This window comes from Pelodiscus sinensis, chromosome 17 (assembly GCF_052426305.1).
Source record: "Pelodiscus sinensis isolate ZL-2025 chromosome 17, ASM5242630v1, whole genome shotgun sequence".
Classification (NCBI taxonomy): Eukaryota; Metazoa; Chordata; order Testudines; family Trionychidae; genus Pelodiscus; species Pelodiscus sinensis.
The window spans coordinates 13,837,854-13,854,008 of NC_143068.1; the positions used below are offsets into that span (position 1 = coordinate 13,837,854).

Sequence of the window (16,155 nt, forward strand, 5' to 3'; positions counted from 1 at the left end):
CAAGAGGGCTTATTCCTCGTGGGGAGAGGAATAACTTTTCCGGAAGAAGCCCTGTTTTACAATGCTATACTGTAAATTTACTTGAGTAAGAACGTGCATGCAGTGTAGACTGCAGGCAAGTTTTTGCACAAGAAGCTGCCAGTGTAGATATAGCCCAGTTGTAAGAATCCGGTTTAATATTCTACTTCCAGAAGATGAGAAGCCCATTTTCTAAACTACACCGTTCAAGGTCTCCCAGACCATGTGCAGAATTTGTGGTGTGGGAAATCTAGCTGATAATAATCAAAAATTCCCTCTTCTACTTACAGATAGAAAAAAAAGCAGTTTAAAAGAAGTGCACTCATTTCCTGCAATAAGTAGTCATTTAATTAAAGAACAAAATTAACAGGAATCAAAAATGTTGCAGCTGTGTTTTTGTTAGACATTATATAAAAAAGAAAAATTATAATACATTAAATAATTTTGTATTACATGAACGTAAGTGTTTTACAAACCAATTGTGATTAGTTCAAAATGTCTGCTCAACGTAATACTGAATGACAGTGCGTCATGTCCATTATGTCAGAGGTCCTGGAATGGTAAAGCCTGTACATGCACACATCTCCTTTTCCAAGATATGCTGCAAATCAGTTTAAAACAAGTGTTAAAGGAGAGTAGTAAGTTCCTTCCAGTAGCTTTACTTCATTCATTTCCAATTGATCCTCCCACCTCACAGGCCATCACTCTTCAGGCTTCAAAGAGCGAAGTACGTCCTCTGGTAGCTCCTGTATGTATGTGCTGCAGAGGTTTCACCTCCACAGTACTTCTCTCACATAAACATCAGGTTATCATGGACTGAACTTCAGGGAAAGACCTTTATACGTTCCCTGATGTGTGTTCAGCAGCAGTATCAAAAGTAAAGACAAATTCTTCTCAGAAGAAAATCTTTATGGCCTGTGAAATCTAGAAGATTAAAAAAAGACGTTTTAAAAATGGGTCCATTCAGTTTAATATAATTGAATCACATTTCTAAAGCAACTTAGTCATGAAAGATCCCCAATATGTTCCGGGGATAAGGTCAATATGACTAAAAAAATGTCAAGGTTCATAGCATTTGATCCCTTTGTTTTTGGTCCTGTGCCACTGAGTGCCTCTCAAGAAAGTACTCGCTGCATGCAGGTTCCCTCTACTACGAATTCTCTCTTCCTTGAGTTCTGTTATGTTCTTTTTATGTTCTTTTAGTTCTTCATGGACTCCCCCCTCCCCCTTCCAAATCTCCCCATCACATATTTGCTTTAAGGAGAATAGAAGTAAAGCTGGGAATTGGTGTGGGGGAAAAACTGCAGGGCACAGCTATGGAGAAAGGGACACTTCAGGGATTTAACTTTGAAAAGAATTCAAAAATTGAATTAATAAGATAACATATCATCTCCTGACTGCTTTGCTTAAATGTTAATTGCTTCCTTTTACTTCAAACTTTCGCTGTCTGCCTTTTTCAGATTACATTCCAAAACAATGACATGATGCATATCTTCAGAGATGCATAAGAATGTAACTCTAATTGATTTAAATAGTAGTTAGTCACCTAACTACCTTTGAGACTGAGCCATGTCTTCTAGTGGCTTTGCAAAGTGCCTGCCACAGTTTGTATGCTACCATTATCTAAGTAGTAATAAAATAGTCAGAATGTAATTTTGACATGACACTTGTAGCAAAACACCTAAGTCATTCCAGCATATAGTAGTACATTATTGAGGTTGTAGAACTACAGTTGCATTTTTAAAAGGGTTTTAATGATGTAACCAGCAATTTACATATCAGACTATGTTTTCAGCATCATTATGAGTTAATTAGAATATCATTTTGGGCCTACCCAATACATATAAAAAGGCATGTAATCTTCCAGGTTTAAAAATTACTTTCAAATCATAATTGGTAAATGCTATATACATAGCATGGTGATGCAATGGTGACAGTAATTCCACAATAAGTTGTACTTGGTAAAATGCATAGAATTATTTAAAAATGTATCATGAAGGGGTTATTCAAAACCCTTTTTATTAATGCCTTTTTGGAGATTTGGTAGTGAAATTATATATTTTCATATGTTCTGACACCTTTGACTTATGTACTTCAAAATTACCTAATGCATATCATATGTGATTATTCTATCACATCTGTTTGCTCTTTTAACTTCTTCAATAATGGCATACGCTTCTTCAAGACGCGAAGAAGCTAGAATAGTGGAGATGATAGCCTAAATTTTCAAAAAAATGTGCGTGTGTATGTTTGTTTAAAAATGTGTGCATCTGCCACGATTACATGGCCAGCCACAGTAATTGTGAATGGTGCCAGATTAACAGTGTTGGTTAGTAAGGACTCTTCTGAATAACAATAATATATGTGCTCACAGACAGTGCCAGTGCAGACATCCTCCCACTTTCACCATTCTGCTTCTACCCTACCTAGGAGTGACTCAGTAATTTGAGATATAAGCCATATTATCTGATCCTTGGCTTCTCTGCTGAATTACCTACAAAGCTGCCAATTCAAGATAATTGTGATAGTGTGTTTTATGATGCTGACTTTCTTCCACTAGTAACTGAACTGAGATCCACTGTACATTTTACATAGGCTACTAAAACTTTTACTTTCTATTGAAAAAGCTGGCAAGACCATGAGTGAGTGAATGATACTGAAACCTTAAAGCAGAGCTTTTTCTTTTAAAATCCAACAGAGTGAATCCATTGTGTGTTATTTATAATCAGTACAGGGCTTTTCTTATGTATTGTAGCATAAATACTTTGTCTTATTATTGTTCTGCATTGGTATTACAGCTGAATGATGAGTCTGCAAACTTAAGTACTTTGCTTATTCATCTGCCATAACTCATGTCATGTTCTCTGTGCAGCACAGCTTGTGTTTCCGCTTCAGTCATGGCCTTTTAAATCACAGATACCAGCAATGCATTTTGAGGGTTGGGGGTTTTAGGAGGAAGCTGCTTGTCAACAGATGATAATCTTAACAGCAAATCCTCTACGATGAAGCAAAACACTTTTATTTTTTCCCCAAGGTACAACTTTCTCTGTAGATTTTATAGCCATGCAGGAAGAAAATATTCTGCAGATTCGGGGCTCAAAAGAATTGATATTGCATATAATGGAAAATGAACAAATATCTGGTGACCAACCTTGTCAAATGCTTGCTTGATGCATGTACCTCCATTTCATTACTTTTGTATTCATTTAGCTCTTTACGAATTGCTGCCTAGGAATTTAAAATGGAAGCAAGGTTAGCAGATCACTTTACATTTGTAAACAATTTTTTTAAAATAGCAAAGAGCCCTTAAAAATAAGTAAAACAACAAATCCCATGTAGAGTGTGTGATAGGCTACAAACAAAGGACATGTGGCTGGTTGGTCACCGTCTTTAAAAGACATTGACTAAATATTATAATCAAAACCATTATTGCAAAGGATTACTGCACATCATCAGTCATCACTAACAAGCTGATTCTGAGACCCTTTGGTAGAAACAGTCTTGAGAGGAACCTAAATTCATAACGCTCACTCTCTAAGGGTACGTCTACACTAGCTCCCTAGACAGATCTAGGGAGGCTAATGAGAGCAATCAGAATTGCAAATGAAGCCCGGGATTTAAATATCCCGCGCTTGATTTGCATGTTCCCGGCTGGACGCCATTTTAGAAATTGACTAGCCCGAAGTAACTGCCCGCGTCTACACGCGGCAGTGAAACGGGATTCCAATTTAAAGCCCTAACTCGAATTAGCTGGTATTCCTCCTGCAATGAAGTTCACCAGTTAATTCGAATTAGGGGCTTTAAATCGGAATCCCATTTCACTGCCGCGTGTAGACGCGGGCAGTTACATCGGGCTAGTCAATTTCTAAAATGGCGACCAGCCGGGAACATGCAAATCAAGTGCAGGATATTTAAATCCCAGCTTGATTTGCAATTCCAGTTGTGCTTATTAGCCTCCCTAGATCGATCTAAGGGGCTAGTGTAGATGTACCCTAACACTTAATGACACACTCTGGTTAAGTTAATGAGCAGAAGCAGTAATTATTCATCCAACAATTGAACAATTGAAATGTGTCGAATTTCAGTACTGGCCCATTTATAAATAAATATCAGACTCTGTTGTCATAATATGCAAATAAAGGACCAGATGTTATAGCCATTTATATGTATGGTGTTGCATAATCATATGGGAGGGGAAAATTTTCTCTCTTGATTTATTACACACCATAAAATCCAAAGCAACTGTAAACTGATTTGTTACCTTTCCCCAAATGACTATTGTTAATGGATTAGGTGATATTAGAATGCTTTTGTAAATTCATTAATACTAAGATACAATTTAGCTATCTAAATTTGTGAAGCTTTAATACGCAAGAGTGTGTCAAATCAGAAATGTGGATTATTGAAGGAAAGTAGTCTAATTTTTGCCCAGAAATAATTGGATTTTTTTCAGCCAATGAGATGTGAATGCAAGTTTGTCAAGTGACTGAGATAGCTAAAAGTTTAATTGCATACTCAGGACAAGACAAAGGGTTGCTTAAAAGGGTTTGACGATGACTTTCATGTTTCACACCAGATTAAGAACTACTGTGAGTGGGTGCAACATTACTGATATCTATGGAGAGGTATTATTTACACCATGATTCAGTTTGCCCTAATGATTGGCACAAAATCCACTCTTGGATTCAATGGGCTGAATTACACATATAAGGGTGCATCTACACAGCAGGGCTTAATTAGAAATAAGCTATGCAAATTGAGCTACATCAGTTGTGTAGTTTATTTCTAAATAGCTTATTTTGAAATTGGTAGCATCTACACAGCACTTATTTCGAAATAGAGCACTCTTCCTCCGACTTCCCTTACTCCTTGTACAGTAGGGTTACAGGCCTCAGAGTAAGAAGTCTTCCAACTTGACAGTACTTTGACATTATTTTGAAATAACTGCCTGCTGTGTGGATGCTGGCTAAGTTATTTCGAAATTACACTGGTTATTTCGAAATAATGTTGCTGTGTAGAGGTACCCTAAGGTTGGAATCTGACTTAAATTCTTATATAGCTCTCAGTTCCAATTTCAGTTAGTACATTGTAGAATAACTGTGGATGCAGGGGATGTAATCCAATGAGTGGGAGTTTGATTATAAAGCAAATAAGTCATATATATTCTGATGAGTGTCTCTAGCTAAAGTATAACAAAACACAACACCCTTGAGCTATGCTTCCCATTTAAAAATGTTAACACACACACACATATACCTGGTGGTATGGATTTGCTTCAGCCTCAAATCTATAAAACTGTCCCAAACTACCAGTTTAATTATCCCAAACTACCAATAAAATTTCTGCTTTACAGTATTGATTTTCACATAATATAACCACTTTTTAATGAATTCATGAAGACAACTAAGACAAAGGTGGCAAATAAAAATAAATCCTAAATGTTAGTGTTCTCTAAAACCTTTTATTACACGAATCATAAATATGCTACCTTCTTGTTGGGGAAACTATTAGGCACATATGAAACTGAAAAAGACATATCTGATTTCCACAGCCCAGGATCGAACAGTAAGCAATCCAGTCCTATATTTGCTGTTGTATCCAATAATTAGATCAACATCTCCAGATGTTCTCCCAGCCTCCTGCAGTCTTAAGCCAAAACTTTAAAACTTCTTGTTCAGTAAACATTCTAGCCTGATTTATATTAAGTGAAATCCTTAGCACACAACTAGTTAAGTATGGATTCTAGGTTCATTTAATACAGTAAATCAAGTATATGAGAGAAACTAGATGGATGAAGTAATATCTTTTATTGTCCCAACTTCTGTTGGTGTAAGGGACAAGCTCAAAAGCCCAACAGAAGTTGGGCCAATAAATTACGTCATCCAACCGTTCTCTTATATCCTGGGACCAACATGGCTACAAGAACATAGCAAAAAATCAAATATATGTTAAGCGTGTAATAAAGGGAATTTTCTGGACCAGGGGAGGTCCCCTGCTACCAGCTCCCCAGCCCGACTCCACTCCCCACTGCTGGCCCTAGCCTCTCCCCCGTCAGGCTGCAGCCACCCAGACTGCCATATCCCTGGCCTTGCTACTAGGGCTGCCATATCCCTGGCCTTGGCCCCGCTGCATCAGCTATTAGTACATAATTGTTAACTGTCTTTAGGGCTGTTCTGTTATGTGTCCATGTGTGTAACTTCCATGAATTATTAAAGAGTAGATGGTTATAAATTCTACTCAGTTACACCTGTTCAACCCAATTAACTTGAGTACAAAATTTGATTCATGGGGGGTCCCGTAACTTTCATTAAGAGCAGACAATCACTCCAATATGTATTTCCTTAGAATATAAAGACTCTTTTAGTTATGCCATTGTTTACATGATCCGAGAAACTGTTATAGACAAAGCAAATAAAAAGATAGTGATTCACTTAAGTATATTTGTAAATATGTCTGTACCTTATCGGCTGCTGATAGTCTTGTCCAGGGTTTGTCTGCTCGTCTGTCATAGTCCTGTGCTTTTGCCACCTCTACATAATCGCTGAATCGAATTAAAATTTTTCTGTCTCTTAGTTCATCGACTGTTGGTCTCTGATTGAGCTGTATCAATGAGTTTTGTAAAGAAGTATATCAGTATGAGTAGGAAGAAAAATTGACACACATGGAACAGCAGAAAAATCAAATCACATGCATTTTTTATTCCAAATCTTCATTATATGTATTGTATATTTATGTATATTAAAATATACATATATTTAAACTGAAAAGCTTTGACATTAATTCATTCATCTTAAATACACTGAGACATTAAGATACTGAGCCAGATTCTGATCTCATTTACATGGGTAATGCCATCATTCCAGACTCTCATTTATAACGGAGTTCAGAACCTGCCCTACAATCAGTGAGTGAAATGTATCTAAGATTAGAAACATTAGGATAGTATTTATAAAGGAAAATCATTCATTTTTAATACTGTGCTATCTTGGGTCTTTCTACAAAGGCTTTTTCTGTTAACTAGACTTCATATCCAGCTACTGAAACCTTTCTGAGAGTTATTGTAATAATGGGTAAATGGAACTGAGGGCTATTGTACAGTGGCTTTATAATAGAACATCTTGCCACACAGAGCTTCACAAAGCTGAACTTGCAGTATATTTCAAGTAACTACAATGGATTCCAATGTAACAACTCAGTCTTGCAAAATTCCCATAACTTTGATTAAGTAAGGGATTCGGGATTGGAGCCAGCATAATGACTACAAAGCCAAGCCTTAGCAAACTGTCATCATAATATGACTTTGAATATTGTACTGGTATTATCAACTTTATAGATCTTAAAATGAAAAGATCTGCAAGGAGAAATTTCAGGTAGGAACGCACCTGCTGCTCAGCAAGAAGTCAGCTTACTCTGGGATTCTCACAACAAACAGTGGAAAGGAACTGCTTTCCTAGCAATATCGTTGCAAAATATGCAGGATGAGACAAATGGTCTCAAATTAGCTGATTTTAGCTCCTTGTGTAAATTTTCCATTAGCCTCTCAAATACAGTGAGCACCATTTAAGGAACTGATGTCTGCAGATAGATATCTAAGACGTAGTTATATTCTATTCTAGTTATTAAATACAACTGTCTCACATATAATTGTACATGTATGTCGTTTATTTAATTCTGACCACCACAGCTGTTTGTCCTTAAAATTATTTAAAATATTTAGATACTGGTTTTACTCTGGGATCTTTGTTAGTTTATGTTAACTGACAACATTTTAAAAATTTACCTTTCTTGTCAGCCTCTGCTTGATTTCCCTCCTTTCCTCCTGCTCCGTTTGATCATTTCTTTCTACAGAAAATATATAAAAAGATTACTTTCCTTATGTAGGAAAATCAGTTGTTTCCAATCCATCCAGGCAATAAAAGTTTCAACAGTTTGGTCCTTACTATACCCACTTGGTGTGCTGCCAGAATACACAGCTATCTTTCAGTGAGGACACAGAAATATCCACGGATGTGTACTGCTCATTTTTGCAGATACAAACGAGGGTGCTGATACATATTTTATATCTAGAACTCTGCAAATTTTTGGATATCTGCAGATCATTTTTGCAGATGTGTGTAGGCCCACCATTGAGGGCGGGGGGGACAAAGCGGGCAACTGCTCCTGGGCCCAGCGATTCAAAACAGCTTGGGGCTCTCAACTGCGGCATCAGTTGCCAGAGCCCTCGTCCCTTTAAATTGCTGTAGGAATGGCATGGCTCTGAGGGCTTGCTGGGGGAGGGGGAGGTGTGTAGTAGGAAGCACAGTGTGACATGGTCCAGGTAGTCCCACCCTTCCAGGAATGCAGAGCTGTGCCCTCCCCTACACGCCTTGCCCAGGGGCCCAGAAAGTCTGTCATGTCCGATTCCTCCCCGCCCCCCCCCCCCGATGTAGATACCAATTTTGTCTCTGCACAGGGGTCTACATAGAATCACTTATGCCAATGTCAGTTTTTCCTGTGACAACTTCCATTTACAATGAGCTTTAATAAACATAAAGCAGTCAATCCAATTCTTCAATTAGATACACTTTTAAAGGAAAAAGCAATACCTTTAAAATTATGAATGATCATTTGTTATGCCATTTTTTTTAGAGTCCTCTCATACTTGCATTAAGATGCTGAAACGTTTTCCTGTACGTGCTTCAGGGAAAGCATGTAACTCATGAGCTTATACTCTCAGGCTTCATTTTGAGCTGGTCACATAGCTACAATATTCAGCCTTGAATTACATACATTCCTTTTCCCTCTGCTATTCAAGATATTCCAATCATATTAGATTCTCATTATACTCACTGGTTTTCTTGAGTGATGGTCTGTTCTAACCTAAGCTATTTGCTTTTGTGTGCTGTGAGTATTAACATTCAAACCGTGATAACTCCTACGCACTGAATCTAAAAATAGCCTGGAGTTCCTGTACCATTGTGTGAAATACATCCTTTGCCTTAGGATATCAGTTAATGGATTTCTATTTCTAATGCTATCTGTTACTAAATTTAGACTCAAGTCCATGACCTAAACAATACTAGAGACCTAGGGAAAAGATGTTTAACCATCAGTGAGCCTAGAGATCTGGATTTCAATCTTTTTTTTTCATTTGCAAATCACAAAAAAAAAAAAAAAAAAAAAAAAAAGAATGGAGATGTAACCTCACCTTGCCTGTATTTGGCTCCATTCATTAGTACATGGATAATTTTAACACTACACATCTCAATGGAGTAACAGTCCTGATTATACAGTGTCACACACAGTCATGTAACTCACACCCTTGCTTTCTTTGACTTGTTCAGGGAATTCTAAACTATGCATGACACGGAAACAATCACTAGTGTTAAGAATGAAGCGGGGATTGCACAATCTGATGTAAGAAAAGCTGTTTGAGTATGAATATCAATGGCTTGCTCTCAAAACAGAATGGAAAAACCCATCTGACTTCTTGGGACAGATTATTAGTTTTGAACACATAGTTACTGAGGCAGGTGTGCTCTGCACTGAACAAGTAGTGTTTCTCTATGTCTAAATATACAGGAATGAATAAAACCAGTTCAATTACAAGAAAGAGTTGGAGGGTTTTTTTTTAATTACCTCTTTTATCTCAGAGTGGCCTTCATGAGGGAAATTTTTTTTAAACACCCTCTTCAGCTCATTAATGCATAAAAATAACATCATAAAAGCACTTCAGCATCTTGGAAGACTTTACAAATATGAACTAATTAACAGATACAAAATCTGTATCCACATCCACACCTGTAGCTACAAAAAATGAGCCGCAGATGTCCACAGTGACATGTATGAATGCAGACACCTGCGGATATAAAGTGGATATCTGCACATTTGCAGGGTTCTTGATAAAAAATTTGTATCTGCAAAAATGAGCCGCAGATATCTGCGTCCACATCTGCAGATGCAGATACTCGTGAATATCCATGGATTTGCAGTGTTCTATTAATTAATCCCTAAAACATCTTTTCGGGTAGTATTACCCACATGAGGAAGTATTTATGAGCATATAACTGCCTTCGGTCTCAGTCATGCAAACCCGTGCAACTGGTGAGGGAACTCTGATTTAAACTGAAGTCCCAATATAATTATGAGATATAATCATGATCTCATTAAAATAATTGAGAACAGTATCAGTATCTGTCACTAACTTGAACACTGACTTTATTTTTCAACAGTTGCTGTCAAATGACCCTTCTTTTTTATTTGTTCTAAGGTCCCTGCTGGCCCAGTGGTGACCTGGATTCTTTGCAATGTAGTTGACATTTTAATATAATGAAAAAGAATTGTGCATCTTCTGATCCAAGATAAACCCTGTGCAAACCCTGAGTAACTGCACTGAAGTATACAGAGTTACTCCAGATTTATGGGCACGGAATCTAACCCAGTCTGTTTAGCTGGCACTAAGGACATATCTTTAATTCTGCTTTATCTTTTGTTCTGCTTTAGCTCTCTCTAAGCTCATTATATGAACGTAACAATTTTTTTATATTAAAGCTGGTCAGTTTAACCTAGATTAAGGATGTAGCTAGTGTATGTCAGAAAGTAACAAACATGAAGGACCAGATTTTCATATGAGCTCAGCTCTGATTTAGACCAGAGACCAAAGGAAGCAGGTTATTAATGGGAGATTCATTTATTTTCCTTTTGATGGATAAGGTAGAAGTTAAACTGGGTTAATATGTTTACAGGTCATAAGAATATGTGTTATTTGCAATTTGAATATGTGTAAATGAATATGTGTATGCATTGAGTGGGTAATTTAATTTACATGTCACAAGAACTATTTACAAAGTAAATGGTTAGGTATACCTTAATAACAATCAAATACCCCAAGAACCCACTTCAGTTCTCTCTGTCCCTCAAACTCTATTGATTTCAATGGGAGCAGCACCAGGCCCTCTTGTGTAAACTGAATGAAAGAAAAAGCAGCATGCAATCCAAATCCTCACAAATTTAGTGACATTGTAATCTTGTGCTCATGCTGCTGTTTCGTGTTTGTTAGTAGAACTTGTCTATGTATTTCCAGTGTTCACCTTCAGGAAAATAACTGGTATATACATTTAGACTTCGTAAAGAAAGTCTCTTCCTAAATCTTCTAAACCATTCTGGAAAACTAATATCCCCCACATTACAGGGACTTTGTTCTTTGGTTTAAACAAGACAATGAATTTGTCAAATACCTGAACAAACCATCAGGTTAGAACAACAGGCCCAACCTTGTGACATTAAATTATGATTAAAGTAAGCAAATTATTTAGACAATGTTGTGCACTAGTGAAATACAGCCATCTAAATGATTAGACGTGATTTAAACAAAATCCAAAGATGGCACTGCTTTTATAGAAGGCAAACACATATTCTATTATGTTATTCAAGTCTATTTGAACAAGTATTTGGTAATTTTTCACAATAATGTCTTTTTACATTTTTGGCTCTAAAATACACCACGAACACAGGAGATTGCATGGTGCTTTTTCTTTAAAGAGTTGGAACTCCACCTTTTCCATCTCGATTACCCCATGTGACAACAGAAACAATTTTCAGGATTCCCTTGTTCTCATCCTTTGGGGAATCCCCAGCCATCTAAAGAAAGTTCAGCAAGTCTCTAGCAGCTAAGACAACAGTGACAGGCAAGGAGTCTGATACTCTTGCAATATCTTGCCTTTTGCTGTATTTCGTTCAGTTTTCATTTAGATTAGAAAGGTCAGCAATGGATCTCATGCAATTTACTTGAGTCAGTGTTCTGCAAGGATGCTTGTGTGCTTCACTTTGGCATTGATGGATTTTAATTGACAGTTCGTCCTGACTTTCTGTGTAAAATGATAATCGAGGTGACTGCTAAACTAAGTCAAACCAAGACCATGCTTCCTTTCCCTTGCAGCCAGAACAGCTGGAATTATTTCAAAATCCAGATTTGTATCATTCCTTTTTTCTTCAGCAAGTAATGTGCCTTCAGACAAGGACACATATCAAACACCAGATCACATCCCCGCGAAAATTACATTGGTTACAAATCCATTCCCAAAGGGAGGGCATGAACTTGTCCACAGTGGGGGAATGACTCTGAGAAATGTATTAGTTAGTTTCAAGACAAACATACAAAATGCTATAATTTTTTTATAGTACTTACGTTTAAGTATATTCCTTCTTTCAAGCTCCTCGACATCAGGTCTTTGGCTCAGGCGCCTGCGGAAAAATACCAAAATCACGTTTTGTACCATGTCTGTTCTTGCAAAAGTCTGTGCTGGGCTAAGTGTGGGTGTTGGGGTTTTCCTCAGAAAATCATCTCCAGTCAGTGGAGGAAGAGAATCCTGAAAGCTGGATATTTAGTCCCTTTATTCTTCCCAGATGCCAGCAGTGCAGATGGAAGTTTTCCTTTAGTTTGCTCTGTGCTCAGTGTAATCCTTCCCTCACATACACATTCTTTTCATCCTATTTTCCAAACAAAGTCAACCAAAAATAGTGTCCCACAATAGTTAAATTCATTCTTGAGGAGGCAGTTACCCTGAAAATCAAACTGGTTTCTTAAAAATCTTCTGCAGCAATCACTGCCTCCACTTTATACTCTCATGTAGCGATGGGTGCCCTTTTTCTAGCATCATCAATGATACAGCCTGGGAAAAAAATAGCCTTGCTAGAAATAAAGCCGCTCTGTGCAGGGTGGTTTCCTGGTTACAGATATGACAGAGCCGTCCACTAGCTGTACTAGTGCCTAGAGAATAAAATTCATGTGCTGCTCACAGCTTCCTGCTGTCTGAATCGAGTGAATGTCTTATGGAGCTTCACCTCCCCCTTCAGTAGTGCTGCCTCAGGATTGAGTCTTCAAATCATATGATCAGTGCCTTAGCGATTTTATCCTGCATACCAAATGAGACTTCCCTCAAGAGACACTGCTAATATCTGCAGAGAATCTCAGGTAATTGAACACCCACACACACATTTATAGTTACTGCATTTGCTCGCTTTCAAACAAAATCCAGCCAACAGAGATCTAAAAGGGTTTATACTGATTTTTGAGAATATTAAGTATTCTTGTCTCCTCCCTGAAATACATGTTGCACAGTAGGAGTCTGGAGGTTCCAAAGACAAAATGATTGAGAGCAACGGGCTAACACGGCGAGTCACAGGTACCATGAAAGTGAATCTAATATCACTGTAAATAAAGGGCAGAATTATACAAGGAACTTATAACATTGAACTGTGTCACATACACAAGAAATAAAGAGATGACAGATACTAAAATGACAAAGTCTCTGATGCTAGGTTCCCCTCTCCCTCCCCCCCAGCATTTGTCACCTGATCAAATTTACTATAGAAATCAGTTTCTTGGCTCTGCCTTTTTTTTAAATAAATTCTCCTGAAACCAATGATGGGGCCAAATCTACTCTTGGGGTAGATCTACGCTACTGGGGGGAGCTCAATCTAAGTTATGCAACTTCAGCTATGTGAATAACATAGCTGAAATGGGTGGACTCAGATCTACTTACCTCAGTGTCTTCACTACAACGTATCAACGGGAGACACTCTCCCATCAATTCTCCTTGAACTTTTCATTCTAGTGGGGTATCCAAGTCAGTAGGAGAGTGCTCAGTGGTTGATTTATCATGTCTATACTAGACATGATAAATCAACTCCTGCTGAATCAATCACTGCCCTGTTGATTTGGCCCACAGTAAAGACATGCCATCAGTATCGCTGGTGTAAATGTGGAGTATCTCCATTGAATTTGGTATAGCTACTTCTGATTTAAACCAATGTAAATGATAGCAAGATTTGGTCCCCTGAGCTTTAGTGCTTGGGTAATAACCTCTGCCCCAACTCCAGCCATTTTCCCCTCTACCACCTGCCCATCTTCCACAAGGATATTTTGTGGGGGGTGGGGTTGGCTTTTGCCTTAGACTCACAGTATATCTCAGCATACTTCTACTGAAGTGAATGAAATTATTCAGACATGCCCCAGATGAGAATGTGGCCACATGTTTTTAATTCATATTTCCCCTCCTTCTGCCACTCCCATCCCCATCACTGTATGTCTCAGCACTGATCCAATTCTGTGAGGAGGTTTTATTTCAAGAGATTAACATGCTCTTCACAATCCAAACCAGGGAAGAGTGATTTATACTGTGAGTTTATCTGTAAATCAAAAGGCCACCAGACCTTCTGTTCACATGCCTTTATCAAAGCAGTTCTAATTACAGCACTTCCATGTGATGCTTATAGATTCTCTTAGGAACTGTTCATTCTTTTTTGAAGGGCCTTTAAAAGAGAAGATTTAAAAAACTAACCAAGATCAGAAAAATTAAAGCAGTGTTTGGAGTGCTTATGGATATTGGTGATTTGTATATTTGTGTGTGATGGTAATCCCTCTTTTTTTTAAAATCCACCCTCCCTTTTTTTGCACTCACAAATATACCTGGAAATTCCCCCACTGGAAAAAAAATGTGTTGGTGACAAAGACTAGTCTCCAATCAGAAAACTGAAATCAGTTCTCTGCCTAAATTCATTAGCACATGATGTAAGACCAGATTTTCAGACCTGAATGCGTATACACCATATACAGGTGGTCCCTGAGGTACAAATGCATCGACTTACAACCATTCGTCCTTACAACCAACTTCCCATTAAAGCTGGTCTCCAAGTTATGAACGTGATCCTTGCTTACGAACAGCATGATCACATTTAAATGAATGGGGTCCGACTTAAGAACAGATCAAGTTACGACCAAGTGTTTGGAACGTAACTCGTTCGTAACTCGGGGACTATCTGTATACAGATGCAATTACAGAAACTGCACATGATAAATAAACATGGACATGACCAGGCATACAGCTAACAAGCCCTTTATACAGTACTGGCATCCTCAAATATTCAGCAATCAAGTCAGACTCTCCCCTCCAAGAAATCATTAAATTAGCTTCAAAATATGACTTCTTAAAATGTTTTTTATTCACAGCCATGAGCGCAAGAAATTCACTTGCTCTTAAAAGAAAATGTCTTATTAAATAACATGATTCCAGGAGCAGGGGCTTTCAGAAAAATTCCATATATTCAGACCTTATGATAACATTGTGAGTGATATTACCATTATGGCTGTGTGAGTATCCTGGTATAGTTGCGTATTATTTGCAGTTGTTCTATGTACTGCTCAGGTAGGATATCTGCATTTATTTGGCCTCCATCCTGTGGTATGAGAGCAGCTCCATGGTTTCTGGACATACAGTGGGATGTAAAGGTTTCTTTCACTCCAGATGCATTCACAGGCATATGGGAGATTGGCAGCTAGCCAGCAAAGGTTAACGGCTCCAGCTGCTTCCCTCCCTTTGCTCTGATTGGAAAGGATGGAAGGCAGCTGTGTGTAGCCCTGTCTGGGAGAACAAGGCCTCCTTGTACCTTTAGCTATAGAAGCCCACTTCAGAAAGGCAGGGAGACTGGAGGGAAAGAGAAAAGCTTTCCTGGCTGAGAGATTCTCAAAGGGCTGCAGTGTTTTGTGATATTTCTCTGGAGCAGTCTCTGTATGTAAGTACTTGGCTTAGTCCCTTTTCTCTCTGCTGCAATGTTTCACCAGGTGTCCTGCAGGAGGAGGCTTCCCTGCTTGGAAACACAAAGTGAGCTGAGTAACCCCCTGACTCAGCATATGTCCCGTGCCTCTTGCATGGCATGTAGCCGTTCGCAGTGACAAGAAACTGCTCTTGCTTTCTCAGTAGCAAGGCCCATATCCACCTCAGCTCCCCAGCTTACCCTGTCCCAAAGGGATCCCCAGAAGTTTCCCCTGGGGGCTCTGTAGGACTTTACCAAATCAGCCAGGCTTTCAGACATGCCTCCAAGCTGGCCAGCACCTTCTTTTTCCCCAAAGGAGGATTTGCAGCCATCTTGCACCACTGCAGCCTCCCTCCCGGAGACCTTCTGCCTTAGTTCACCTCAGAGTAAACAGTGGACAACTGTGGCCCTGAACTATAGACTCCTACGTGCTCAGTGAGTCAGCTTGATGTGGAGAGAGATGAGCACAGGCCTTGGTCAGAGCAGGGTGTTTCCTTTTGAATGGTGTTTTCAGCTGTCTCTGGCTATGTCTAGACTGCAAGCCTCTTTCGAAAGAGAGCGTCT

The 16,155-nt window shown here is 38.6% G+C and overlaps 1 protein-coding gene across 1 annotated transcript in view; it reads right to left on the bottom strand.

Annotated features, from left to right (window-relative positions):
* Positions 1 to 362: 362 nt before the first annotated feature.
* PHACTR3 (phosphatase and actin regulator 3) overlaps positions 363 to 16,155 on the bottom strand; it is a 207,490-nt gene continuing 191,697 nt past the window's right edge. The window contains exons 9-13 of the mRNA XM_075901114.2: positions 12,185 to 12,240; positions 7,799 to 7,860; positions 6,478 to 6,618; positions 3,170 to 3,246; positions 363 to 942 (exon numbers count right to left, since the gene is read on the bottom strand). Of these exons, the coding sequence (XP_075757229.2) occupies positions 927 to 942; positions 3,170 to 3,246; positions 6,478 to 6,618; positions 7,799 to 7,860; positions 12,185 to 12,240 (352 nt within the window). The 3' untranslated portion in view covers positions 363 to 926. The remainder of the gene's footprint in view (positions 943 to 3,169; positions 3,247 to 6,477; positions 6,619 to 7,798; positions 7,861 to 12,184; positions 12,241 to 16,155) is intronic.